The 25,893-nt window shown below is 47.2% G+C and overlaps 2 protein-coding genes and 2 non-coding genes across 10 annotated transcripts in view; 2 read left to right on the top strand and 2 right to left on the bottom strand.

Moving 5' to 3' along the window:
- Positions 1 to 10,913, top strand: part of MYBL2 (MYB proto-oncogene like 2) — a 41,896-nt gene extending 30,983 nt beyond the window's left edge. For 2 of the 7 annotated variants that reach the window (XM_072735788.1, XM_072735787.1), the window contains exons 10-15: positions 4,990 to 5,089; positions 5,815 to 5,892; positions 6,475 to 6,588; positions 8,026 to 8,130; positions 9,442 to 9,591; positions 10,376 to 10,913. In XM_072735788.1, the coding sequence (XP_072591889.1) occupies positions 4,990 to 5,089; positions 5,815 to 5,892; positions 6,475 to 6,588; positions 8,026 to 8,130; positions 9,442 to 9,591; positions 10,376 to 10,504 (676 nt within the window). In that variant the 3' untranslated portion in view covers positions 10,505 to 10,913. The remainder of the gene's footprint in view (positions 1 to 4,989; positions 5,090 to 5,814; positions 5,893 to 6,474; positions 6,589 to 8,025; positions 8,131 to 9,441; positions 9,592 to 10,375) is intronic. The other 5 variants (XM_072735794.1, XM_072735793.1, XM_072735792.1 and 2 more) reach the window with 3 other exon arrangements.
- LOC112920102 (U6 spliceosomal RNA) lies at positions 2,385 to 2,488 on the bottom strand. The gene has a single exon (XR_003235023.1). It is a non-coding gene; the product is annotated as a U6 spliceosomal RNA (small nuclear RNA).
- A 10,224-nt stretch (positions 10,914 to 21,137) lies between the features above and the next one.
- LOC112920112 (small nucleolar RNA SNORA28) lies at positions 21,138 to 21,263 on the top strand. Its single transcript, XR_003235032.2, has one exon. It is a non-coding gene; the product is annotated as a small nucleolar RNA SNORA28 (small nucleolar RNA).
- A 1,806-nt stretch (positions 21,264 to 23,069) lies between these two features.
- Positions 23,070 to 23,570, bottom strand: GTSF1L (gametocyte specific factor 1 like). Its single transcript, XM_025998387.1, has one exon. The coding sequence runs from the start codon at positions 23,568 to 23,570 to the stop codon at positions 23,070 to 23,072; it is 501 nt and encodes a 166-aa protein (XP_025854172.1).
- Between the last annotated feature and the right edge of the window lie 2,323 nt (positions 23,571 to 25,893).

The following is a 25,893-nucleotide window of genomic DNA, read 5'->3' as shown; positions in this document are numbered from 1 at the left end:
TCTTGTGCTGTACCTAGGAATCCTCCTCATTTTTGGGTCCCTGCCCTTGACTGTCTGGTGCCCACACTCTTGAAGCACATCGTGTCATCCATGGTGTGTTGCTGTTTTGTTTTTCCAGGCAGGAGAGGAAATCTGGCCCTAATGTCCCATTTTCCTAAGTAGAGATCTGCTGTTTAGTCTTTAAATCCAGATTCTTGTCACAAAGACTGTTTTGGTTTTCCTCTTTTCTCTTTTAGAAAAAAATTTTTTTTTCTTTAAATTTTATTTATTTATGATAGTCACACAGAGAGAGAGAGAGAGAGAGAGAGAGAGGCAGAGACACAGGCAGAGGGAGAAGCAGGCTCCATGCACCGGGAGCCCGACGTGGGATTCGATCCCGGGTCTCCAGGATCGCGCCCTGGGCCAAAGGCAGGCGCCAAACTGCTGCGCCATCCAGGGATCCCAGAAAATTTTTTTTGTATATTTTTTTATTGGCGTTTGATTTGCCAACGTATAGTATAACACCCAGTGCTCATCCTGTCAAGTGCCCCCCTCAGTGCCTGTCACCCAGTCACCCCAACCCCCCGCCCACCTCCCCTTCCGCTACCCTTTGTTTCCCAGAGTTAGGAGTCTCTCATGTTCTGTCTCTCCCTCTCTGATTTTTCCCACTCATTTCCTCTCCTTTCCCCTATAATCTTTTTCACTATTTCTTACATTCCCCATATGAGTGAAACCATGTAATGATTCTCTTTTTCCGATGGACTTACTTCACTCAGCATAATACCCTCCAAGTCCCTCCACGTCAAAGCAAAGGGTGGGTATTTGTCATTTCTAATGGCTGAGTAATAGTCCATTGTATACATAGACCACATTTTCTTTATCCATTCATCTTTCGATGGACACTGAGGCTCCTTCCACAGTTTGGCTATTGTGGACATTGCTGCTATAAACATTGGGGTGCAGGTGTCCTGGCGTTTCACTGCATCTGTATCTTTGGGGCAAATCCCCAGCAGTGCAATTGCTGGGTCGTAGGGCAGATCTATTTTTAACTCTTTGAGGAACCTCCACACAGTTTTCCAGAGTGGCTGCACCAGTTCACATTCCCACCAGCAGTGCAAGAGGGTTCCCCTTTCTCCACATCCTCTCCAACATTTGTTGTTTCCTGTCTTAATTTTCCCCATTCTCACTGGTGTGAGGTGGTATCTCATTGTGGTTTTGATTTGTAAATCAAATCCTGATTTTTCCCTGATGGCAAGTGATGAGGAGCATTTTCTCATGTGCTTGTTGGCCAGGTGTATGTCTTTGGTGAAATTTCTGTTCATGACTTTTTCCCATTTCATGATTGGATTGTTTCTTTGCTGTTGAGTTTAATAATTTCTTTATAGATCTTGGATACTAGCCCTTTATCTGATAGGTCATTTGCAAATATCTTCTCCCATTCTGTAGGTTGTCTTTTAGTTTTGTTGATTGTTTCTTTTGCTGTGCAGAAGCTTTTTATCTTGATTGAGTCCCAATAGTTCATTTTTACTCCTTTTGTTTCCATTGCCTTCATAGATGTATCTTGCAAGAAGATACATCAACAAGAACTTATGGCCTAGTCCACAAAGGGTGTTGCCTGTGTTCGCCTCTAGGATTTTGATGGATTCTTGTCTCACATTTAGATCTTTCATCCATTTTGAGTTTATCTTTGTGTTTGGTGTAAGAGAATGGTCTAGTTTCATTCTTCTGCACGTGGCTGTTCCAATTTTCCCAAAACCATTTATTGAATAGACTGTCCTTTTTCCAGTGGATAGTCTTTCCTGCTTTGTCGAATATTAGTTGACCATAGAGTTGAAGGCCCATTTTTGGGTTCTCTATTCTGTTCCGTTGATCTATGTGTCTGTTTTTGTGCCAGTACCACACTGTCTTGATGATCATAGCTTTGTCGTAGAACTTGAAATCTGACATTGTGATGCCCCTGGCTCTGATTTTCTTTTTCAGTATTCCCCTGGCTATTGGGGTTTTTATCTGCTTCCACACAAATCTTAGGATTATTTGTTCCAACTCTCTGAAGAAAGTCCATGGTATTTTGATAGGAATTGCACTGAACGTGTAAATTGCCCTGGGTAGCATAGACATTTTCACAATATTAATTCTTCTAATCCATGAGCATGGAATATTTCCATCTCTTTGCGTCTTCCTCAATTTCTTTCAGAAGTGTTCTGTAGTTTTTAGGGTATAGATCCTTTACCTCTTTGGTTAGGTTTATTCTTAGGTATCTTATGCTTTTGGGTGCAATTTTAAATGAGATTGACTCCTTAATTTCTCTTTCTTCAGTCTCGCTGTTAGTGTATAGAAATGCCACTGGTTTCTGGTCATTGATTTTGTATCCTGTCACATTGCTAAATTGCTATATGAATTCTAGAAAAAATATGGAACACTTCACGAATTTGCGTGTCATCCTTGTACAGGTGCCATGCTAATCTCTGTATCGTTCCAATTTTAGTGTATGTGCTGCGGAAGCGAGCACTCTCTTAGAAATTCTTTTTGACATCTGCAAGACTTTTTTTCTTTTTTTTTTTTAAATTTACTTATTCATGAGAGACATAGGCAGAGGGAGAACCAGGCTCCATGCAGAAAACCGATGTGGGACTCGATCCTGGGACTCCAGGATCACGCCCTGAGCTGAAGGCAGATACTTAACTACTGAGCCACCCAGGCATCCCTGACATATGCAAGACTTAAGGCAACAGTTAATTGGACTTCATTCCAAATTTGACTGGTTTCCTTACCCACTGATTTTATATCGCACCTTTCCTAATTTTTTACCTCCACAAAAGTTAGCAGTTTATTGGAAGGGACAGCTCATTAACAAATAAACAAAACACATTCAGTGTGTGATGTGATATTTCTGATGGTGATAGAAACCGTGAGGGGGAGTTATACCAGTGTGCGTGGGGAGCACAGAGTCATGGTGAGGAGTTTCTTAGGAGGATGTCAGGGATGGCCCTTCAGGGAGGGAAAGCCATGCAGAATTCTGAGAAAAAGGAATTCCAGGCAGGTCAAACTATGAACGCAAAGGATAAAAGCATGCTTTTTATGTTGTGAAGTATAGAAATAAGGCCACTAAGTTTGGAGCGAATAGGGTGTAGAGCATGGTAGATGAGAGGAGTCCAGGGTCCCCAGGGCTGTGTGTCAGTGGGGATGGGCCATGTGGAGCTGTTAACCCCCTAAGATTTTACTGGCTCATAAAGCACAAACCTTCCCTGGTTTTAAAATTTGACTGTTTTCTGGGTTAGATGGAATGCTTTTTTGAGTTGTTCCCAGAGGAGGCTGTGAGCAAGGAGAGCATAATGCCTGTGCCATCTGATGTCTGGGCTGTCTACTGTTTTTCAGCAACAGGAGCTGGATCTAGAAGTCTTGAGGGAGAATAGCTATGACCCCAAACCATGGGCTCTGTTTTGTTTTCTTAGGTGTTTATGTTACAGAGAAATCTGATGCCTAATCTACTGTTAATCCTTTGTAGCAAACCTTTTCTTTCTCCTTGGATCGTTGTAGGGCTTTGGTTTGGTTTTGACTTTGTTTTTTTTTTTTTTAAAGATTTTATTTATTTATTCATAGAGACACACAGAGAGAGAGAGGCACAGGCAGAGGGAGAAGCAGGCTCCATGCAGGGAGCCCGACGTGGGACTCAATCCAGGGTCTCCAGGATCACACCCTGGGCTGCAGGCAGCGCCAAACCGCTGTGCCACCCGGGGCTGCCCTTGTTTTTGTATTTAAGATTTTATTTATTTGACAGAGAGAGTGAGCCCAAGCAAGAGGGAGAAGCAAGCTCCCCACTGAGCAGGGAGCCCAATGTGGGCCTGTATCCCAGACTGCAGGATCTGAGCTGATGGCAGACGGTGAACCGACTGAGCCACCTAGGCACCCCTTGATTTTGGTTTTTGTGTTGTTTTTTTTTTTTTTTTTCCAATTAATCCTGAAATTTGCCAAGCTAGATATAGGTGTGCTCTTCATTGACTCCCACCACTCCGATTTTCAAACTCGAGACTCAAACTTTGAGCTAAGAAAATGCAGGTTTTTTTGTTTCCCTGGCAGTCTGCCCCTTACTTCTACCTGTAGGTCTTCCCTCCTACAGTCTCATCAGTTGCTCCATCTCTGTTCACCTTTATCTTCCTGTTCACTGTCCTAAGCCCCTCCAAGCTCTGAGAACGCCCTGGGACTGTCTTCTGATTCACAGTTTGCTCTTGCACTTTCCCACCTGCTGAGTCCTTCTGCTTACAGAGCTGCATTTTTTTCCATCTCAAGCCATCTTTCAACTTTGCTGTTGAAGTTGGCCTCCCTTGGTGTTCCTTTTTTTTTTTTTTTTAGATTTATTTATTTATTCATGAAAGCCACAGGCTGAGAGAGAGAGAAGACATAGAGGGAGTAGCAGGCTCCTCGCGGGGGGCCCGATGTGAAACTCGATCCCATGTTTCTTGTCTGCTAAAGGTTTCCCTCCCCATTTGTGTCCCCACTGTGATCGTTTTGAGGGGACTCAGGAAGAGGATACGCTAAGCATGTGTGTGGGCCTCACTATCTCACATCATGTGGCTATTGCCACACAGTCTCTGGAGAGAGTTTGGGGAAAGGACTTAGTCTTTCTGGATTCTTGCCTTGTTCTCCTGCCCTTCTCTTGCTGGGCCTGCAGTGTGGCTGTGGCCTGCCTAGTTTGTGAAAAGTCATCATTAATCGGCTAATGACTGAGCAACATCCTCAACCATTCTTCCACCTGGCTGGGCTCCAGGACCTTCTTAGACTATGTCCTGTTCTTTCCTGTTTCTGAGGCTGGCCTTCTAAGCCCCTGATGAAGACCCTTGTGGGTATAAACGTAGGTAGGGGAGTGCCATGGGAAGAGATCATATGCCCAGGGTTTCCTCTTTGCTGCTGAGGCCAAAGGTCAGGTGGAGGACAGTGGGAGTCATGGGCAACCTGTAGTGAGTAGTGTCTTGTTTCCTATCCCGTTGCTAAGCCTCCTTCTTTGCCTGGTAGGTTTGTAACTCCAGATCAGAAGTACTCCATGGACAACACTCCCCACACGCCAACCCCATTCAAGAATGCCCTGGAGAAGTATGGACCACTAAAGCCCCTGGTATGTTGTGTAGCCAAGTGGGTGTGCCCCGTGGGTGTCTTGGGTCCATGTAGCCATGTATGGGTCATAGAGCTCTTTACCTTTGAGATCTCAGTGGACTCTCCCAACAGCCCTGAGAAGTTGCAAATATCTCCATTGTATAAATGGGGAGGTCTGAGGCCAAGTCACTTACCGATTCATCAGCCATCTCCAGGCACCTACAGCGTGCCAGGTGGGCACTAGCTGGTGCTGGAGACGCAGTGGCATTCTGGGGCAGCTCAGTGTGAGGGTGGCCATGATAGTAAACACATGGGCGCACAAATAACTCAGTACTTCCAGTGCACTGCCCGCACCGGGGAGAAATTGGGTGGGTGCTGGCATGGAGAGGGACTGGCTTGGGTGCTGTGGTGAATTGCTCCTCACACTGAAGACTTTGACTGACTGCCAGTGCTTTATAAGACCTGGAGAAGCCAAGTTGGTGGGCGTGAGGGTCTGGTGAGAAGGCGCCTTCCTGGCAATGGGCAAACCAACCTTCTCCCCACTCCTCCCATTGGGATGGTTCATGTTTTCCCCAGTGAGAACAGAGAGCTGGCACTGTGGGCTTTCTGAAGCAGAGGCAGGTGTTTTAGAAATGAATTGAAGGTGAGAGAAAGGTTAAAGCATTTGGCCTCTAAACAGGGTCTGTGGCATGTCCCCCTGCGACCTTGCCGCCACTTTGTGGGGTTCTCTTGCTGTGGTCTCTCTAGCCCTGGGATGGAGCTGATGAGCTGCTGGAGTTGATGAGCCCCGTGAGGCACTGGTTAACACAGCCCTCTCTTGTTCAGGTGGGGATATGGTTCCCAGACACTGAGATACTGGCATGTTTTCCAGACAGCTTTGAGAGGGTGCATCTGACCTTGGCAACAAAAATTAAAGCTTTTAGAGGGACATCTTAGGGTTGCTGTCCCCTGTACCTGCTGCTCTTTCTCTTTTCTGGTTGCTGCCACCTGAGGCTGAAGAGATTGCCTAGAACCCCACAGGCCCCAGAACAGAAAGTGAAATCCAGAGTCCCGATTGAAGTAGTTTGGGCTTGAGCGTGTCCAGGTTCTGATTCCACAGCTGTGTGAATTTGGGCCAGGCGCTTGCTTGCTCTGGCTTCCATTTCTACTCTGTGGAATAGGACAGCTGTTGCACGGGGTTGTGTGAGGGTCGCTATGGTGATATGGGGACACTCCTGGCTCAGGACGGCCCTCAGTGAGTTGAGGTCAGTGTCTGCTTGTCCGAGGCAGGATAGTTAATGGTGACAGATGAGTGTAAGGTCAGTGTCCTGGCCCCGGACCTCCTTCCTGTGTTGCCTAGGACAATGGGCTGTGGTGGGGTCCTAGAGCCTGGCTGTGGAGCCTCATGTGGGCTGCCCCCACCCCCAGCCCCAGACCCCACACCTGGAAGAGGACTTGAAAGAGGTGCTGCGCTCTGAGGCTGGCATCGAGCTCATCATTGAGGATGAAGTGAGGCCTGAGAAGCAGAAGAGGAAGGCTGGGGTGAGTGGCCGGTGGGGCAGCAGATCCCCTTACTGCCAGCCTGGGCAGTTTGGGCAAAAGAAGGTGGAACCATAGGATGATGGGAGATGGAGGGGTGGGGTGAGTCTGGGAAAAGCAAGGGTCTGGAGAAGGTGGAGCTGTAGCCTGTGCATTTTGTTCCCCAGAGTGGTTATCAATGAAACCCACCAAAGTGAGGTCCTGGGGGTTGGGACCCTCCCATTACCTTCTGTGAGCTGGTCCCTTACATAAGCAGCATTTTGTTTGGACCCTTCTAAAGTAGGCTATGGGCTGGATGCGGTCGATAGGATGGTGATAGAGACCCAGCTGTGGTCACTTGTTCCTGGATTTGAGGGGGTAGACGCAGATACTAGACAAACACACCAGGGGCCTTCTCAATGCACACAGCATTAAAGGAGTAAATAGAAAGGGACACAAAGAGAAGATTCCAAGGGAGGTGCTCAGACGCGGTCAGCCACACATCTGGACCCTTGAGCCATGTGGGGGATGGTTGGTTCAGGTGAGGTAGAAGGCTGGTGGGGAACAGCAGTCAAGGACACCTGGGTGTACAAAGTATGGGGCGGGGTGGCGAGGACTGTCCCAGGCCAGCCCAGAAGCCACATTCGTGGTGCACCATGCGTGTGGTTTCCTGAAAGCAGGTGGATTCTATGTTCCCCTTTTCTGTAGATGCTTTCTTTTGGGGGAGAGGTAAAAAGATGGGATTGTCCCAGAGGGATGCGGGGATGGTGAGCAGTCAGTCTGGGAGGGGCTCACTGGGCAGGGGCCCCTGGGTGGTGTATAGGTTCAGAGAACTTGACTGACAGCCCTCCCTGGCCTCTCCATGTCAGATGGTGGTTCTGAGCCATGGCAGCACCTATTTAGGGCATACTGCTGGGTTGGGGGGTGAGTTATTTAGTCCCAGAGCTTCACCCAGTATTGGAGCTGACCCCTGACCTATTTATTGGAGGCACAGGTGTGGGGCAGGGTATTCCTGTAACAGGCCCGTGTTCCTCAGGTTTTATGTATGTGTTTCTCGTCTGCAGGTGGGTACTTGAGGTGTAACTTGGATGATTCTCTCCTGGGCCTGTTTAGGGGTGCGTTTGGTGTGGTAGAGGCTTGGGAACTATGCATGATCCATTTGGGAATGAGGAGTGGGTCTCTGGGTGGACGCATTTGTGTCCTGGCTCCCTGTGGTTGCATCTGGCAGGATGGTTTGCCCTGGGTGCTAAATCTGATGGGGCCAGGGTCCTCTGGTCCTCATGCATACACCCACCCCTCCCTTCCCCCAAACCTCATCAGCTGGGGGCCCAGCTCAAAGGTTCCACTGCATCAGGGTATAGACCTGTGACCAGGGTAGTTGGGACAGGCATCCCCAAAGTGCTAGTAGTGACCTAGAGGAATCCCAGCTGTCTGCTCTGTCTCCCTCCTCCCCACCCCTAGCTGCGGCGGAGCCCCATCAAGAAGGTCCGCAAGTCCCTGGCTCTTGACATCGTGGATGAGGATGTGAAGCTGGTGATGTCTACACTGCCCAAGGTGCTGTCCTTGGTAAGGGGTCAGAGAGAAGCTGCCCTGGCTCCCCCTGCCCAGAACTGCATAAGGCACCTCTGCCTCAGGGAGGATAGAATCTCCCTGGAGGCCCTCTGGCTTTGGAACCCTTTAGCTGTGAGGGGTCCCTGGCACTGGAGTGGTCTGGGGTTCTTGGATGGGGCTCTGGGTGTCAGGCTCAGCTGTAAGGGGCTGATGGAGAAATTGGGGCTGGGCACCCACCCCTTGTTTCAGTCAAGGCAGCTATGCATGTGTCTTTCACAGAAGGGTTTATTGCATTGCTAGAGTTACATTGCTGGAACACGTTTGAAAACCATGGATCTGGGTCCCCAGCACCTTCTGTCATATTCTACTCTCATAGGGGTGATGTGGAGAGGGTTGGTGATGTGCACGGCCAGGTGGTTGGGGCACATCAGCCCTGGGAACGGTGCTGTCTAGTTCCAGGCTGAGCTCAGGAACGGGGCTGTTGCCTACACAGAGCCTGCCCTCAGGAAAGCACACCACACTGTTGATCCCTCCCAGCTGACAGTGGGGGGGTTTTGCCCAGTGGGAGGCAGTGAGAGGGGTGGTGGGAGGCATGAGACAAAGGATTGCCTGATCAGATCCTACACATCTGAGGATTTAGGACTGCTGCAGCCATAGCCCTCGCAGAGAAGCATCACTGGGCAGGGAGCCCCAGCAGGCTGGGGACTTCATGCTGTGTAGCCAGACCTGCAACACACCTGCAACTGGGCATGTAAAATACTTGCTCAGTAGTAAAGCTCTGGCAAGTACTTTAGAGCACAGGATTTGGGGTGGAGTGGACCTTGCAAAGTCCTAATGCTGGCTCTTGCTCTTTGGGATCTCTTAGTTTACCCAAACCTCAGGTTCTTGCCTTTGCCTTTCACTGTACTGAGCCCAGTGACTCTTTACCTTTAGGGTAAAGGTCAGGCAGAGCCCGGAGGCTGGATGGGTGGTGGGTGCTTTGTGTAGCTATATGTGTGTGCTGGTTGATGCCAGCATCTGACTGCTCGTAGAGATTTCTAGTCCTAGGAGAAACTAGAGCACCCCCACCCTGCCTGAGGCTGTGGTGGGAGAGGCCATGTCCATGTAAAAGGGGAGCAGCATTACTGGGCATCTATTAGATGTCAGTCTCTGAAACGGGCACTTTACAGAGAATTCCCCATCTGGAAGGGGACACAGGCTTAGAGAAGTTACTGTCCTGCCCCAAATCCTATAGCCCAGAGGTGGAGGTGATGGGATGTGACTGGTTTCCTTCTTTCCCATCATGCTTATGGCAGAAGGGTGAGTCTGGCTTGGTTTTTGTTGTAGCCCACAAATGTCCTGTCAAGTTCCTCTAGCCTCATGGTGTCGGGCATCAAAGAGGACACCAGTCTGCTCAACGAGGGCTTCCTGCAGGCCAAACCGGAGAAGCCAGTGGCTGCCCAGAAGCCTCGAAGCCACTTTCCAACACCTGCCCCTGTGAGTGCTGGCCACCAATGTCCTATTACCCTTGGGGACTTTGCTTATTTGTTGCCCCTGTCCAGATGCCCTTCTGAGACTCTGCTTGACTAGTTTACACTTCAGATCTCAGTCTGGACACCGCTCCCTTGGGGAGGGATCCCATGTGCTAGAGCCTCCACCCCCCCTTTTAAGATTTTATTTATTCATTCATGAGACACAGAGAGGCAGAGACACAGGCAGAGGGAGAAGCAGGCTCCCCACAGAGAGCCTGATGTGGGACACGATCCCTGGACCTTGGGATCACACCCTGAGCTGAAGGCAGATGCCCAGCTGCTGAGGCACCCAGGCGCCCCCCCCTGCCTGTGAGCCCTTTTATGGTGTCGCCTCACTTGTAATTAAGTCATGGTCTCCGTTTTAAGTTGCTTAGCACATGTCTGTCCTCAGGGGTAGGGGCTGCCCTGGCTGCTCATACCTCATTGTCTATATTGCATGAATTTCTTATTGCTCCTTCCCACTAGCCTGCTTGGCTGTAACTTTTCCTCATGAGGAGGCTGGCACCACATGGGCAGGGGCACAGCCATGTTGCCAGTCCAACCTCTTTGCTGTATACCTAAGGAAGCCCTGAAACAAGAGTCACTTCTCCAGGGCCACTGGGGAGTTGGAGGGACCACAAGAAGACTTGTGGCTTGAAAACCGAGAGTTGTAGAAATGCCCCCTACTCCTCCTGGCCATGCTCACATCACAGCATTTGCTGGGAGCTTGCTGCCCCTGCCTGGATGGTAACTCTCTTGCCTCCTCCCAGATGACCAGCGCCTGGAAGACGGTGGCCTGCGGGGGGACCAGGGACCAGATCTTCATGCAAGAGAAAGCCCGGCAGCTCCTGGGTCGCTTGAAGCCCAGCCACACGTCTCGGACCCTCATCTTGTCCTGAGGGGCTTGGTGGTCACGAGCTCATTCTTATGTTTACAGGGGGCTGGAGGGACTGAGGTTGGTCTGTGAGTCTGAAAATCACACTTGGATGGCCACCTGCAGGGAGCCTTCTGCCACCAGCCCCTCCTCAGACTGCTCAGGTGGAGGCAGAGCAGGGCCACCCACTGCCTTGTCTCCGAGTCCAGCTGTGGCTGCGGTGGTTCCTGGTGCTAACAGAACAAAGTCCCACCCCTGGGCCTGCCTGGTCCTCTCCCCGGTGCCACAGGGAGTCCCCTTAGCTCCTCCTGAGCCCTGCTTGGGTCTGGCCTCATCTCAGACCCCTGCTTAGAACAGGGGATGTGGCCAGCATGCTCCTTCCCTCTACCTGTTAGTACATTTTCTTGAAAGAATAAAATTCCCTTTTTCCTTAATGCTGTTGTAGACTCTACCTTTCTCCTGTTTGTGGTTTCCTGGTTGCTGGGTTGGTGCCCTGGTGACTGTCACAGGGGCCTTGAGGGATATGGAGATCTGGATCCTCATCCTCAGAGCACAGCCCAGGGCTGGGGCTCTGCACACTTTCCCCCAAAAGGTCCAGTGTGCTGGGGGCAGTTTGATCACCTAGTGGCTGTCTCAAAGTTCTGAGGATTCTTGGGTGTTAGCAGGGAGGGGAAGGTGCATCAGGACCCTGCTTGGCCATGGATGGCTGACCTGGCCTGCCATGGGCCTAGACGCCAGGTGAGACTGGTAAACAAGGAGTGACTGGCAGCTGGCCAGAATTTCCTGACCACAGTGCCTCAACTTGCCAAGGCCATGGCAGCAATCAGACCCTGGGCTCCAGTCCACCTGGTCAGGGTGCAGTGGGCCAACTGGCACTTGGCTGAAAGCTAGGCACTGAAGTGGGGTAGGTGCCAGGTTTGAGAAGGTGTAGACTAGACAGGGAGGTATTCAGCGGGGGGGTGGGGGGGTGGGCTCAGGATTTGGCATGTGGGGGGCCATGTCTGGGGGCCATTTGGCATGTGGCCATGTCTGGGGGCTGGATGGGTACTTGGCTATCTTTAGATTCTGCTTTAGTGCCTCTGGTTCCCAAGAGAGACTTAAGGACAGATCCTCTTGCTGGGAGTCCCCTCTAAAGAAGACTGGGAGTTAGGACACTAGGGTTCAGGTCTAGTGAACCCTGCCCTGCTGAACTTGCACAGGGCAAGTTGTCCTGTCAGCATGGCAGAGACCCACCTCACCCCCTGCTCTGGGTGGCCCTCGACCCATTTCACAAAGTTGTGCTCAGTTTGAGCCTGGCTAAGTTCTGGTTCCTGCTCCAGAGCCAAGGCCTGGGAATGAGACCAGGGACTAGGGCTCCCACTGCTTCCTTGCAGCTTGTGTAGCCGAGCCAGTCTCAGTCTAGCTGGGCCATACCTGCCACATGCCCTTGTGCCTATGCTGATTTCCTGACCTGGACCCCTGTCCTCTATCCCTTGGTGACCTACAGGGCCCCGGCTCCATCACTGACTATTCCTTACAGTGCTGTCAGCATTGATGGTTGATTCCAGTGAGGGTTGGGGAACAGGGGATCTTCATCTCCAGGATTCACAGACAACTCAGTCTATAGAACACCAGCATTAAAGTCGGATACAGCAAGCCTCTGGGACAACCCACCCTGGAGCTGATCATAGGCTCCTAGGGATGATTCCTAGGCATGTGGTCAGTGGCTGCACCTCAGTGAGCTGGCCTATAACCCACCAGAGGCTTTCTGCCAGAGCTTGCTCCAGACTGCCTCTCCCACAAACACCCAAAGCTTGTCCTGAGGCTCTTTCCTGTCCTTGGGAGGCAGCCCTGCTAACTGCAAACCTGTTAACTTGCCACCTCCCATGAGCTCTGCACTGGAGCTGTTCTCTGCTTCCTGCATTAAATGAACAGGCATCCATCATCCATCAAGAACCCCCCCCCCCCCCCCCCCCCCGTGCCTGGCGTGGTTCTGGTGCTGAGGATACAGGAATTAACCCCAAGACTCTCCCCAAACCACTTTATGCTCACAGGGTTTAGATTCTAGAGAGGACAGATAAGCTATAAGCCAACATCCATATGCAACATGCCAGAGGTAAGGGGCTCGGGAGAAAGAGGAATAATGGATGGCATGGGGGCCCCGCGGCCTGCTAGGAGGAAGCTCCCCGGAGGCCTGAGTGAGAAGGCTGGCCGCAGCCCCCGGCCACCGTGGGAGCAAGAGAGAGCCCGAGTGGGTGCTGACAGCCGGTGTGGTCCCGGAGTGTGGGGGCACACGGTGCTCCAGTGGGCGCAACTCGGGCCGTCCCGGTGGATCCAGGGCCCAGTGTTTCGTGGGCCGGTGTGACAAGCAAGCCGAGCCCGGTGCAGAGGTGCTGAGCACCGAGTTCAGGGAGGGGGCGCGGAAGACGACGGTGGGCGGGAAAGGCGGGGTTCAGTGAGGGTGGCAGGGGGTGAGCGTTCTGACAAGATCCAGACTGGCCTGGCATCTGCGGGCCAACCCGGCCTGCCGGAGAAGCGGAGGGGGCGGAGGCAGAGCCCGCGCCCGAGGATCCCGCAACGGCCCCTAAACGAGGGATGAGGAGCCCGGGACCGCTGCTCCCGGAAGCCCCGCCCCGCCCAGGCCACGTGACATCCCTTCGCCAATGGGAGTCCCTTAATGAGCGCGAGAAGGATTGTGGGGGAGCCCGCCGAGGGAGGCGGGAATGGCCGGGTGCGCTAACGGGCTCCCGGCGCCTGGGCGAGGCCCTTCTCAGCCTCCCAGGCTCACCGGGTCCGGCCCAGTCCAGAAGAGCCGCCCGGGTGAGCACGGACTCCTGAGAAGTAGGAACTTGGTACTGTTTGCAGTCCCACTAAGGTTTTGGAGGTGGTTTGTTGAGACGGATGCTGTCCCCGGGGATTGGGGCGCATGCGTACTTGCGTGGTCAGGACGCATGCATCGGGGTCACGGAGCGGGAGGCCTCGACCGGGGGGACGTGTGTTTAGGTATGGGGCATCTGTAGGCCGTTTGAGATCTGTAGGACATTTATTTGCTTTTTATTTATTTGCATTTTAAATATATATATATATATATATATATATATATATATATATATATATATATATATTTTTTTTTTTTTTTTTAAGATTTTACTTATTTATTCATGAGAGGCAGAGACACAGGCAGAGGAAGAAGCAGGCTCCATGCAAGGGAGCCCAACGTAGGACTCGACCCCGGGACTCCAGGATCAGGCCCTGGGCGGAAGGCGGGCGCTAAACCGCTGAGCCACCCAGGGATCCCCGAGGTGTTGCATTTCTAACGAGTTTCCCCGATCATGCGGAGTTGGGGATTGCACTTTGAGTGGCAGGGATTAATGGCACTAAAATCATTCCATTACTCAGAATCAATGAGATGTCTGGGGCCATTGCTCTCTGTTCTTCCTCGGTCTCTGCAGCGTCTCAGTTTCCCTCCAAGAATATGCCAGTTCTGGCATACTCAGGACAGCCTGTGGTTTCCATGGTGATAGCCATCTGGGTCTCTTTCACCTGCCCGCGTTTCTCCGGCAGTGGGACATCCACTTGGGAAGGGCCTGTCTAGTTGCAGTTACACCTGTGGTGTACTGGCTTATGGTGTGACTCATGTTTGTGTGTAACTTCCAAGAGAGCAAGGCTGATACCTGCCATGTTCATGGCTTTGTCCCCAGCACTCATCAGTTCCTGACACACAGTAATGCTCAACAAGTATTTCTGGAATGAATATGAAAACCAGGAGGGATCAGTGATGCTCTGGCCACTGTCGGGCTTTCATGAGCTAAGGATCTCTTGTTGAACTCAAAGTGAGTTTTCCTCTTGCCAAGACCAAGGGAGGACCTGAATATCTGTGTGACCATAGAGACTGACCTAAAAGCATCCGTGGTCCAAGAGTTGTATGTGCATCCTGACAGACGCCCCTCCCTTCCACTCCAGCCATCCAGACACAGCTCCTCAGGAGCCCAGAGGCCCTTCCCAGAGTCATGCTCCACCTCTTCCCAGATGCAGGCCTCCTTGTCCCAGGCTGGACTGTGTCCTCCATCAGTACTCACCTGTGCTGAGTGCCCCAGGGATGAAAGTGACTCTGAAGGCCCTATTCTCGGTCTCTGCTCATGACTGGTCATCCCAGATCCCTTCTACATACCTGTTTTCTGTTTTTTCTTTTTATTGTGGTTAAATACATAACAGAGTTTACCATCTTAACCTTTTCTAAGTGTACGATTCAGCCATGTTAGCTATATGCACATTGTCATGCAACAGATCCTAGAATTTTTTCAGCTTCCAAAATTTCAACTGTACTCGTTAAACAACTCCTCATTTCCCTTTCCCCTAGTCTCCAGAAACTTCCATTTCACCTTCCATTTCTATGAATTTGACTACACTATCTTGTATAAAGTGGAATCATACAGTATTGTTTTGTGACCGCAGATTTAAGTAACATGATATCCTCAAGGTTCATCCCTTTTGTAGCTTCGGTCAGAATTTCCTTCCTTTTTAGGGCTGAATGATATTCCACTGCATGTATAGATCACATTTACCATTCATCTTTCTGTGAGTGGACACTAGAGTCCCAGGACTAGGTGGAAACAATAGATAAGACAACCCTTTTGTCTATAGTGAATAATGCTGCTATCAACATGGGTGTGCAAGTATCTCGAGATCCTGCTTTCAGTCCTTGTGATGGTATACTGGGAAGTGGAATTGATGGATCATATGGTAATACTGTTGTTGTTTTTTAAAGATATCATTTATTTATTCATGAGAGACACATACACAGAGAGAGAGAGAGGGGCAGAGACACAGGCAGAGAGAGAAGCAGGCTCCATACAGGGAGTCTGATGTGGGACTCGATCCCGGGTCTCCAGGATCACGCCCTGGGCCGAAGGCAGGCGCTAAATCGCTGAGCCACCCAGGGATCCCTGGTAATATTGCTTTTAATTTTAGTTGTTTTAATTTTGTTTGATTAGGTATTTGGTATTTCCAGGAAAAGCTGTATGCTGGGCTACTAAAGCTTTTGCAGCAATGACGTGACTTTGTCACCATCTGGTGGCCATTGGTGTATTTGCAGCAGCAGGTAAGGTGGGCCATAGCAATTTCTTGTAGGTCTTAGAAAAGTTCTTGAAGCATTTTTCAGTCTTCAGGCTTTCTCTTCAGCATCCTCATCAAACAATTGTCTGGCCTTTACTTGAACACCTCTACTTATTGGGAGAGCTGACTTTATTACTCAGCAGCCAGCTCCATTGTTGGACAGCAATTGTGAAGAAAAAGATTCTTTATTCAGAGAAAAAAGTCCTCCCTCCGTTATAAAAAAAGTAGGAATGACTAAGGTGCATGGGAAGCTGGTCTGTGGGGAAATCAGGGTCCCAGGACAGGTCATTGATAGGCCAGGATTACCTGGAGAGTTTGACTACCAGAATTAGCCACTGTCTCAGCAGACCCTAGCATGAATCAGTTCTGTCCTGCTTCCACAGATCACCAAGTCTCTGATTTAGTAATGATAGTGATTCAACTCTCTCTAAGATGGATTTTATGTTTCCACTTTGGCCATGTGTGTTCTATAGTAATTAAAGCTGAGTTTCGATGTGAATTAAGAATCAAACTTTTCACTGATGTATATCAGTGGCCTCAGCCGGCCAGGATGAAAGTGTTTTACCTGTATGTTAACTAGGGCTGCCCTGGAGGTATCTAGGTTAAATGCCCTGGAGGTATACATCAAATGGAACAGTCTGACAAAGACAAGTGTAAAGTGTGAGTCACAAATGCCCTTCAGAAAGGCACAATTGAGAATATGTCTCCTCTCTCTGGGAAAGAGTCCCTGCACCCTCTCCAGAAAGCAGCCCAGCCTGGTATCCAGGTGCTCAGTAAATGTCTCATTCCATCATGAAGTGATGTAGCAGTGAGAAAAGCCTTGGGCAGCTCTGACCAGACGGTGGGGGAAGCTTTAGCATTTTTAAATGTTGATTTCTCTCTTGTGTTCCCTGTGGTCAGGGAACATACTCTGTGTGGTTTCATCTCTTCAAAATTTGTCAAAACTTGCTTTATGGGCAAGCATACCATCAATTTTATAATTTGTTATGCATCTGAAAAGAATGTGTAGTCTGTAGGCGTTGGGGGCATTTTTGGCATATTCTAATCCTATTGTCTAAACATCCAATATCCTGTTTTTTTTTTTAAGATTTTATTTATTTATTCATGAGAGACACAGAGAGAGAGAGAGAGAGAGGCAGAGACATAGGCAGAGGGAGAAGCAGGCTCCACACTGGAAGCCTGATGTGGGACTCGATCCCAGGACTGTGGGATCACACCCTGAGCCAAAGGCAGATGCTCAACCACTGAGCCACCCAGGCGTCCCTAATATCCTGGGTTTTTGTCTGAATTTCGTAAACCTAGATTAGTCAGCCTCCAACTAATGCATGGTAGTAAGACTGTTGTTTCAAGCTGATGAATGTTGGAGTGGTTTTTTTACTCAGCATTATTGTGGCAGTAACTAGCTGATACACAAGGTAGACTTGTATTCACTAGAGAGCTCTGGAAAATGGGCAGTGCACCGTGGGCTCAACTGGGTAGAGGAGGAATTTAGCAGACCTGGAGTTCCCAGAACTGGGCTGGACATGAGTGTGATGAAGGGTTCTAGAATCTAGAACCATATGACTATGCCTGTGTCTTGATTGTCCCCCAGGACATAGGGCTAGCTTTCTATTGCTCTTCTGACTTTGGGTCAGACAGACCTGGATGTGAATCCCAACCTAGCTGTTACTGGCTATGTCTCTTCCCTGCTCGGAGCCTTGGAATCCTCATGATAAAATGGCGGAGAATCTGTAACCTTTCAGAGTTGTTGAAGGGGCTAGAGAGAGCACTGGCACACACTTGGGGCTCAAAAGTAGGGGCTCTTAAGATGTTTCTACAAAATGCTTTGTCATTCCTTTCTCATGCTCAAGAAACCCTGCAAAGGAGGAGTTTGTATAGAGTTCCAGGCTTCAGTAGAGAGTTCCAAGGGGAAGTTACTAGGTAGGGGTTGAGGGCAGGGCTTGAACCAGTGTCGACTTGTAGGATTGCACTTTAAGGTGCCCTGTTCTGTGTCATCATGTGCTTCATAGTTATCAGCTGGGGAAGCAGTGTAATGCAGGAGAAGCACAGGTGTTAGGAACAGGTTCAGTTTTTTTTTTTAAGATTTATTTTAGAGTTGGAGGGAGAGAGAGAAAGAGAGAGAGAACACATGTGCATGAGAGAGCAGGGGGAAGGGCAGAGGGAGAAGCAGAGAAGCAGACTGCATGCTGCTTGGGGAGCCTGACATGGGGCTTGGTCTCACAACCCTGATACCATGACCTGAGCTGAGATCAATAGTTGGATGCTTAACCGACTGAGTCACCCAGGCACCCCAGGATGGGTTCAGTTTTTAAAGACTTTCGTAAAAGTTCAACATACAGAGAGCAAAATGCACAAGTCTCAAGTGAGCAGCTGGATGAATTCCCACAAAGTGAACAGAGTCATGTAATCAGCACCTACATCAAGAAATAGAACATGACCAGCACCCCAGAAACACCTCTCCCCACCCTATAAGGGTAACCACCATCCTGACTTCAAACACCATAGATTTGTTTTGCTTTTTTTTTATTTTAAATTTTTTAATTTATTTTTTAAAGAGTTATTTTTAAATAATTTCTACACCCAATGTGGGTCTCAAACTTACAACCTCTAGATCAGGAGTCCCATGTTCTACCAATCGAGTCAGCCAGGTGCCCCTGTTTTGCCTTTTTTTTTTTTTTAAAAAAAAAACATTGTGTAAATTGAATTTCATATTGCATAGGATTTTCCTATGTTGATTTGGGTAGTTACAATTCGTTTATCCTCCTGACTATATAGTATTCTGTTATATGATTTTTGCAGAATTTACCCATTCTGCAGAAGGACATGGGAAAGTTTCTGCATTGGCTATTATATAGAGCTATTGTGAACATCTTGTTCTAATCTTTTGGTGAGCTCATGTACACATTGCTGGTTTATACATAGCTAGACTGGAATTGCTGGGGTTGGGTTCACATTCATTAGGCCACTTGCTACTTATGAGCTTTGTGAACCAAGGCAGGTTATGTAGCTTCTGAGATTCATTTTTCATATCTGTATATTGGAAATAAAAATAGTTGCCCCTCTTGTCACAGATTTTTTAAAAATAATTTTATTTATTAGAGATGCTCTCTAATAGTGGGGAGGGACAGAGGGAAAAGGAGGAGAAGCAGGTGAAGCAGGCTCCCCACTGATCAGGGAGCCTGACATGGGGCTTGATCCCAGGACCCTGGGATTATGAACTGAGCCTAAGGCAGATGCTTAACTGACTGAGCCACTCAGGTGCCTGTGTCATCACAGATTTTAATAAAATAATATCTACAAGGCACCTGGTCCTAATGTAGCTCCCCTTTCTTTCCTCCTTCCTCTGTCATCCCAGAGCCCCCTCTACCCTAGGGGGCTCTTCTACTAGGCTCCCCCTTTGCCAGGAGTCTTAAACATGAACCTGGAAAGCTTGCCTGCTGCCCACGGCTGGTGGGTGCTTTTCCCTGGCTATGATCTCTCTTTTGTGACTCAGCCACAGGTGTCCACCCAACACTAACTTGCTGTGGTCAACATCACCACTAACAAATGTTTTTATGATGATCTTGGTGAGCATGTGGCTTGCAGTCGATGTTCTCTGGAGACTGGGCCAGGAGAGGCAAGGAATGAGGACTGAAGAGAGCGAATAGCTAGCTGAAATCCAGCCCAGGAATTTATAACATACTCCTTTCTTGCTTGGTTTTGCTTCCCTGATGTCCAGGCAGGAGTTTTTCTTTCTTAAAAGCCCTTGTTAAAAAAAAAAAAAAAAAAAAAAGCCCTTGTATTCCTTATTTTTCCTGTAACACCTCAAGTCAGGCCACGTGGGTCAGTGGACCAACTGGAAAACTTGCCTACGGGGGCTCTGTCAAGATAGAGTTTACTTCTGTCTCTGTGTAATGGCAGCCTGGAGCATTGTGTTGGGAAAGATTCTGAAAGTATCATCCAAGCTCAGGAAAGTGCTGTGATCGATTAGTTATGTCTGTTATATGCATGGGAGGTGGTGATGGCGGCACACATTTCATGTGTTTACCTCTATCTTTGGCTTAAAGGTATTGGTTAGTATTGGTGAGAATAGACATGTATTTGGTTTAGAGAGGTAAGTGGAATGTTTTTTAATAGGTGGGTTAAGTGTGTTTTCATTTATATGACTAGTGACATATGTGGATTGATTTCTACCATTTTTTTTTTTTGTGTTATCACTGTTGTTTTCCCCTTTGTTGAATTCATAGTTTTCTGTAATCTCTTTTTTCTCCTTTTGCCTGGTGTGAATCATAAAAAATATTTCTCTTATTTTAGCGGCTATTTAAAACTTTTTAATATGCATATTTGTTACTGTTTCTGTCCTTCTGAATGATGCCCTTTCCTGGCCTATTTTCATCGAGTTTTATCATTTTAAATGCAAAATTGATGATTTTCTCAGTCAGTTAACTTTGTGTAAATATTTATAAATTCACTTACTCATCATTGTTTTTCTTACTCATTAAATTTTATTTTTGTTAAGTAATGCCGCCTCCATTTCTGCTACTAGTACGTAGCATTAGTTGAGAGCTTCCTGTGTGCTGGACACTGTCCTGATAATCCTACATGTGTTAAATCCCTTAATCTTCCACATTATCTTGGGAATTTGTCATTCCTGCTTTGTGGATGAGGAAACAATCACATAAAGGTTAGGTTATGCCCAAGACCTAGCATTAGTAAAAGGTGGGGCTGGGCTTCAATCCTGGCTGTTGTTGCTCTTTGTGCGTGTTTAAATTTTTTGTTTTGAAATTATTTTAGATTTACAGAAAACTTGCAAAGATAATACAAAGAGTTCCCATATACCCTCTACCTGGATTTCCCTAATGTTAACATCTTATGAAAGCATGGTGCATTTACCAAACTAAGAAGTTTATACCAAAAAAAAAAAAAAAAAAAAAAAAGAAGTTTATACCAGTGCAATACTAGTAACTAACCAGAGACTTTATTTGGATTCACCAGGTTTTCCACTCTTTTTCTATTCTAGGACCCAATTTGGGGTCACACATTGTGTTTAGGATATATACATGTATTAAAAAAAAAAACTTTTTGGCATGGAAGGTTTCAAGTTATATAAAAATGGAGAGAACAGGAAGATTTATCATTCAGCTTCAGTGATTAACTCATGACCAATTTGTTTCATTCACACCCTAAACCATATTACTTTTTTCTTTGTCCTGGTCGCCTATAGTTTACAGATGTATGCCCTATAAATCACCTTATTTCACCTTCCTATACAGCAGTTCTGTAGTTCATGGGCACTTTATTAATCATGGAGTTTCTAAAGCCAACACCTAGAACAACTACTACTACTACTACTACTACTACTACTACTACTCGTAAGAAGAAATCTTTATTTCACACTTTGTAAAAAGAATTAAAGGGCCCAGGGGTGGCAAAATTATGATTACTTAAAAATAATTTAGTTAACATTTCCTCCTGAAAAAGTTTCAAAAGACTTAGTCTTTTGTTGTTTAAAAAAGTGTATTTTACTTTTTTTGCCAGATAATATAGTCACATATATTCACACATAAGAGGTATTGAAGGGTTGCAAGCAACACTCTGTGGCAGATGACCAAAATTGTCTGACACAATATGAGCTTGCTATAGCAAGAAGATCTAACCTATTCCAGTGTTTTCTCCTCCATGAGACCAATTGTTATATAGATTTAAAAAGTGTTCCAGCTGTTGGCTAAAAGTGCAGTTGAGATTTGTGCTTGTTCAGGTTCTTGGGGGAGGGAAGAGTCAGTGCCAATCATCACAAATTGCCTGGCCTTCTGAGGCCGAAGCATTACCACTTCGTCCTAATCTTCAACAGTTAATCCTCTATTACTTTGGGACATTCCATTCTTAGCCTGAATTTCTTACCTATGAAATAGTAACAGAGGGGATCCCTGGGTGGCTCAGCAGTTTGGCGCCTGCCTTTGGCCCAGGGCGCGATCCTGGAGTCCCGGGATCGAGTCCCACGTCGGGCTCCCGGTATGGAGCCTGCTTCTCCCTCCTCCTGTGTCTCTGCCTCTTTCTGTCTCTCTCTCTGTATCTATCATAAATAAAAATAAATAAATCTTAAAAAAAAATAAATAGCAACAGATCAATTTGGTTTGTGAATCCTCTTAGAATTGCAGGTAGCGGGTAGCCCTGGTGGCTCAGTGGTTTAGCGCTGCCTTCAGCCCAGGGCGTGATCCTGGAGACCCCGGGTCGAGTCCCACGTTGGGTTCCTTGCGTAGAGCCTGCTTCTCCCTCTGCCTGTCTCTCTCCCTCTCTCTCTCTCTCTCTCTCTCTCTCTCTCTCTCTGTGTCTCTAATGAATAAATTTTAAAAAATTTACAGGTAGCATTGTGTTGGTGTGTGGTTTTCTGAGGGGAGGGTTTCAAAGCAAAAGGGGGGAGGGTTTTTGATGTTTATGAGACACAGGTGTAAAATAAACCATAGGATTAAACTTTTACTTCTTTGTCACCCTATAGAAAAAATAAAAAGAAAGTATTAAAGGGTCTATAGTAAAGTCACTCCCTTCTGACTTTTTGTCACATAGTTCTCTTCCCTTTGGAGAGCTGATAAGTTTCTAGGGAAGAGACCAGCCAGCTTTTTCTGTAAAGCATCAGATAGGAGACATTGTAGGCTTTGTGGACAGACCCCTGTTCTAGTGTGTCCTTGAAATTTTATGCAAATATAAGCACATATATATTACATGTTCTCTCCCACAACTTTGCAAAAATGATAGCATAGTATACAGAGTATTCCTCTCTTGGCTTTTCTCAGTTAAACCAGATGTTGGCAAACTATGGCCCATGGGCCAAATCCAGCCTGCTACCAGTTTCTGTAAATAGTTACATTAGAACCTGCATTCATTTGTTTACTTATTGTCTGTGGCTGCTTCCATGCCACCAAGGCAGAGCTGAAGAGTTTTGGCAGAGAACATTTGGCTTGTGAAGCCTAAAATGTTTACTCTCTGACCCTTTAGAGAAAAAGTTTCTGGTGTCTGAGTTACACACTATGTTTTAGCCCTTCAAACTAGTACAGAAAGAGCTTCCTCACGCTTTCTCATTGTGACGTTCTATGTCTTTGTATGGCTGCACCATCATTAATTTAATGAGACCCTCCCCTAAGGGATATTTAGACCATTTCTGACTGACCTTTACTGGTATGAAGAACGTGGCAATGAATAGCCTTGTACTTACCTCATTTTCCACAAGTGTGAATATATTCCCAGGATGAATTCCTAGAAGGGGAACTGCTGCTTTTTAGAGTACACTGGTGATTTTTACAGCTAATGTCAGATTGCCCTCCACAGAGCTTTATCAACTTACATTCTCACCAGTGTTATTAAAGTGCCTATTTGCCTCATCTTTGCCAGCAGAATGTTCTGCCAGCCTTTAGATCTTTACCAACTGCTATGTGAAAAAAAAAAAAGGTATCACAAAGGTATCATAGGGTGGTTCACTTTGCATGCTTTTATTCTGGTGAGTTGCATCTTCTTTTAGGTACTTAAGAGGTGAGTGGCTCCTTTTTGCTGCTGGTGGTTTGCTCTCTTGTTCTGAGGGTCTTCTGGGGGGTGGTCAGGGAAGAGGGGTGGGCCTCTCTCTCTGACTGTCTTGTATCGCTTTCACAAACAAGTTTTTGGGGAACAAAAGTCTTAAGGACAAACATGGGATGGCAATTAGTACCATCAACATTCCAGACATCAGAACTGGGGAGCCAGGGGGGCCCTGGAGGGGCATTTCCATTCTGCTCTGAATTTGGAAGGCTAGCTTTCAGGGGGTGCAAGCTGTCCTCTTCCTCCATTGTACTTCTGTTGACACAGGCAGCCTCATGCTCCTCCAGGTTTTTGATGGGGACCACGTGGCAGGCGTTGTATTTGCAACTGGCCATCTTTTTGGCTTTCTTGGGGTTCTTTCTCCTGCAGGATGCCAGGTGGTACTGAAATCTGCTGAGCGGGACTCGATGGTGAGGGTTGTAAGGGCAAATTTCTAAGGCTTCTGGCTCCATGAGAAATTGTTCTTGAAGCAGAGTGGCTCACTTCCCAGAGTCAAAAAGAAATGCCCTTGGTGGAATAACCCTTTGGTAAGGAGGCTGGAGTGTCCTCTGTCCAGAATTGGCCCTTTGAACTTTGTCGACCAAGGTCTTAACAGCTCATGTTTCTTGTGCTCTGCGGCTGCGAGTGCTGGGTTAGGAAAAGGACAGGAGCTGTCAGGGGCAGCTGCACAGAGAGCTGAATTACAAATGGCAGGCGAGACAGAAGAACCATATAAAGCACATGGAAGAGCCAGAAAACCACAGCTGCCCCACAGGAAGGTGAAGAAGGTACATGCCAGCCCCCCTTGACTCTGAGAGCTACACTGTGTGATGTCAAAGAGCAGTCATGAAAGGTCACAATGGGCAGCTTGAGTCATCAGCAAAAGTCTATGTGTTGTCCATCACTTTCAAGGGGCGAGGTGGCTTTGGGGAAAGCTGCCATTCAAAATTGTTGCAGGCATATCTGTTGTCATTTGACTGTTTCTAAACTTATATATTTAATATAATTCCCTATGTATGTGGGGTTAAATCTACTGTATTATTTCATGCTTCCTATCTATTCTTTGGTTTATTTTTTCTCTTTTCTTCCCCAATTTTAAATAGTTTAGAAAAAATATTTCCATTTCCCCCATGATTTTGTAAGTAACACATTCTCTAATCATTTAGTGGTTACTCTACAAATTAAAACATTCATAAATAGCTTACCAAGTTTTAAATTTCATAAAAGTTTCATCCATTTTCCAGGTAATACAGGACTTTTTCTATATTTATTTCCCTCCCTTAATGTTATTATTTTAAGCCTAATTTTTATTTTTATTTATTTTTTTTTAATTTTTTTTTTTAAGCCTAATTTTTAAAAGTTCCTAAGACAGCATTGTTATCGTCATTTGACATGGCCCAAGTTATGGATACCTGTCCTTGTGCTGACTCCTCTGCTACTTGTGTCTCATATCTACCACATGGGATTGCTTTGTTTCTACTAGAAATTTGCCTTTTAGAATGTCCTCATGACAAACTCTTTTGGTTTTGTTTATCTGAAAGTGTCTTTATCTCATCCTCATTCTTGAAGGATGACTTCAGGGAGTATAGTTGTGCTATTTCCTTTCTTCCCACTGAAGCAGAGTTCAGTTTCTTCCAGCTCCCACTCTGGTTGAGAATTCAGGATTCCATTATCTGACTCTTTTCTTTTTTTAAGATTTTATTTATTTATTTGACGGGCGGGGAGAGCACACAGCATCCAGAGGGAGAGGGAGAAGCAGGCTCCCCACTGAGCAAGGAGCCCGATGTTGGGCTTGATCCCAGGACCCCAAGATCATGACCTAAGTTGAAGGAGGGTGCTTAAATCGACAGAGCCACCTAGGCACCCCTACCTAACTTCTCTTCAGGGTAATCTGTTTCTTTTCATATGTCTGTTATTTATTTATTTATTTATTTATTTATTTATTTATTTATTTATTTATTTATATTTATTCATGAGAGACGGGGAGAGAGAGAGAGACAGAGAGGCAGAGACACAGGCAGAGGGAGAAGCAGGCTCCATGCAGGGAGCCTGATGTGGGACTCGATCCTGGGTCTCCGGGATCACACCCTGGGCTGAAGGTAGCGCTAAACCGCTGAGCCACCGGGGCTGCCCCTCATATGTCTGCTTTAAAGAACTTTTCTTTTTTTAAAATTTTTATTTATTTATGATAGTCACACACACACAGAGAGAGAGAGAGAGAGAGAGAGGCAGAGACATAGGCAGAGGGAGAAGCAGGCTCCATGCACCGGGAGCCCGACGTGGGACTCGATCCCAGGTCTCCAGGATCGCGCCCTGGGCCAAAGGCAGCCGCTAAACTGCTGCGCCACCCAGGGATCCCTAAAGAACTTTTCTTTATCTTTGTTTTTCTGCAGTTTCAATATGATGTTGACATGTGGGTCTCTGTTTATTCTTTGTTTTTTTAGACCTCTGGAATCTGTGGATTAGTGTCTTTCATTAGTTTTGGAAAATGTTCAACTGTTGTCTCTTCAAATGCTGCTTCTACCTTATTCTCATACTTTCACTGAAATGATAGATGTCACTTCCACTGACATTTCATTTTCTAAAGTGAGTCTCACACATAAGGTGTGGGGTCAGAGAGGCACATAGGACTATCAGGTATCCACAGGAGGAGGATAGGAGTTTGCCATGAGTCCTCATGACATGAGCCATGTACCTGGCTGGCTTAGTTGGTGGAGTGTGGGACTCTTGATCTTGGGGTTGTGGTTTTCAAACCCCATGTTGGGTGTACAGATTACTTGAAATCTTAAAAAAACA

The sequence above is a fragment of the Vulpes vulpes genome, chromosome 14 (assembly GCF_048418805.1).
Source record: "Vulpes vulpes isolate BD-2025 chromosome 14, VulVul3, whole genome shotgun sequence".
Classification (NCBI taxonomy): Eukaryota; Metazoa; Chordata; class Mammalia; order Carnivora; family Canidae; genus Vulpes; species Vulpes vulpes.
Note: the sequence above shows the minus strand (reverse complement) of the source record. Positions and strands in the feature narration are given on the sequence as shown.

Excerpts from the sequence above, each read along its gene's own strand:
- GTSF1L (XM_025998387.1), bottom strand. The coding sequence starts at position 23,570 with ATGGAGCCAGAAGCCTTAGAAATTTGCCCTTACAACCCTCACCATCGA.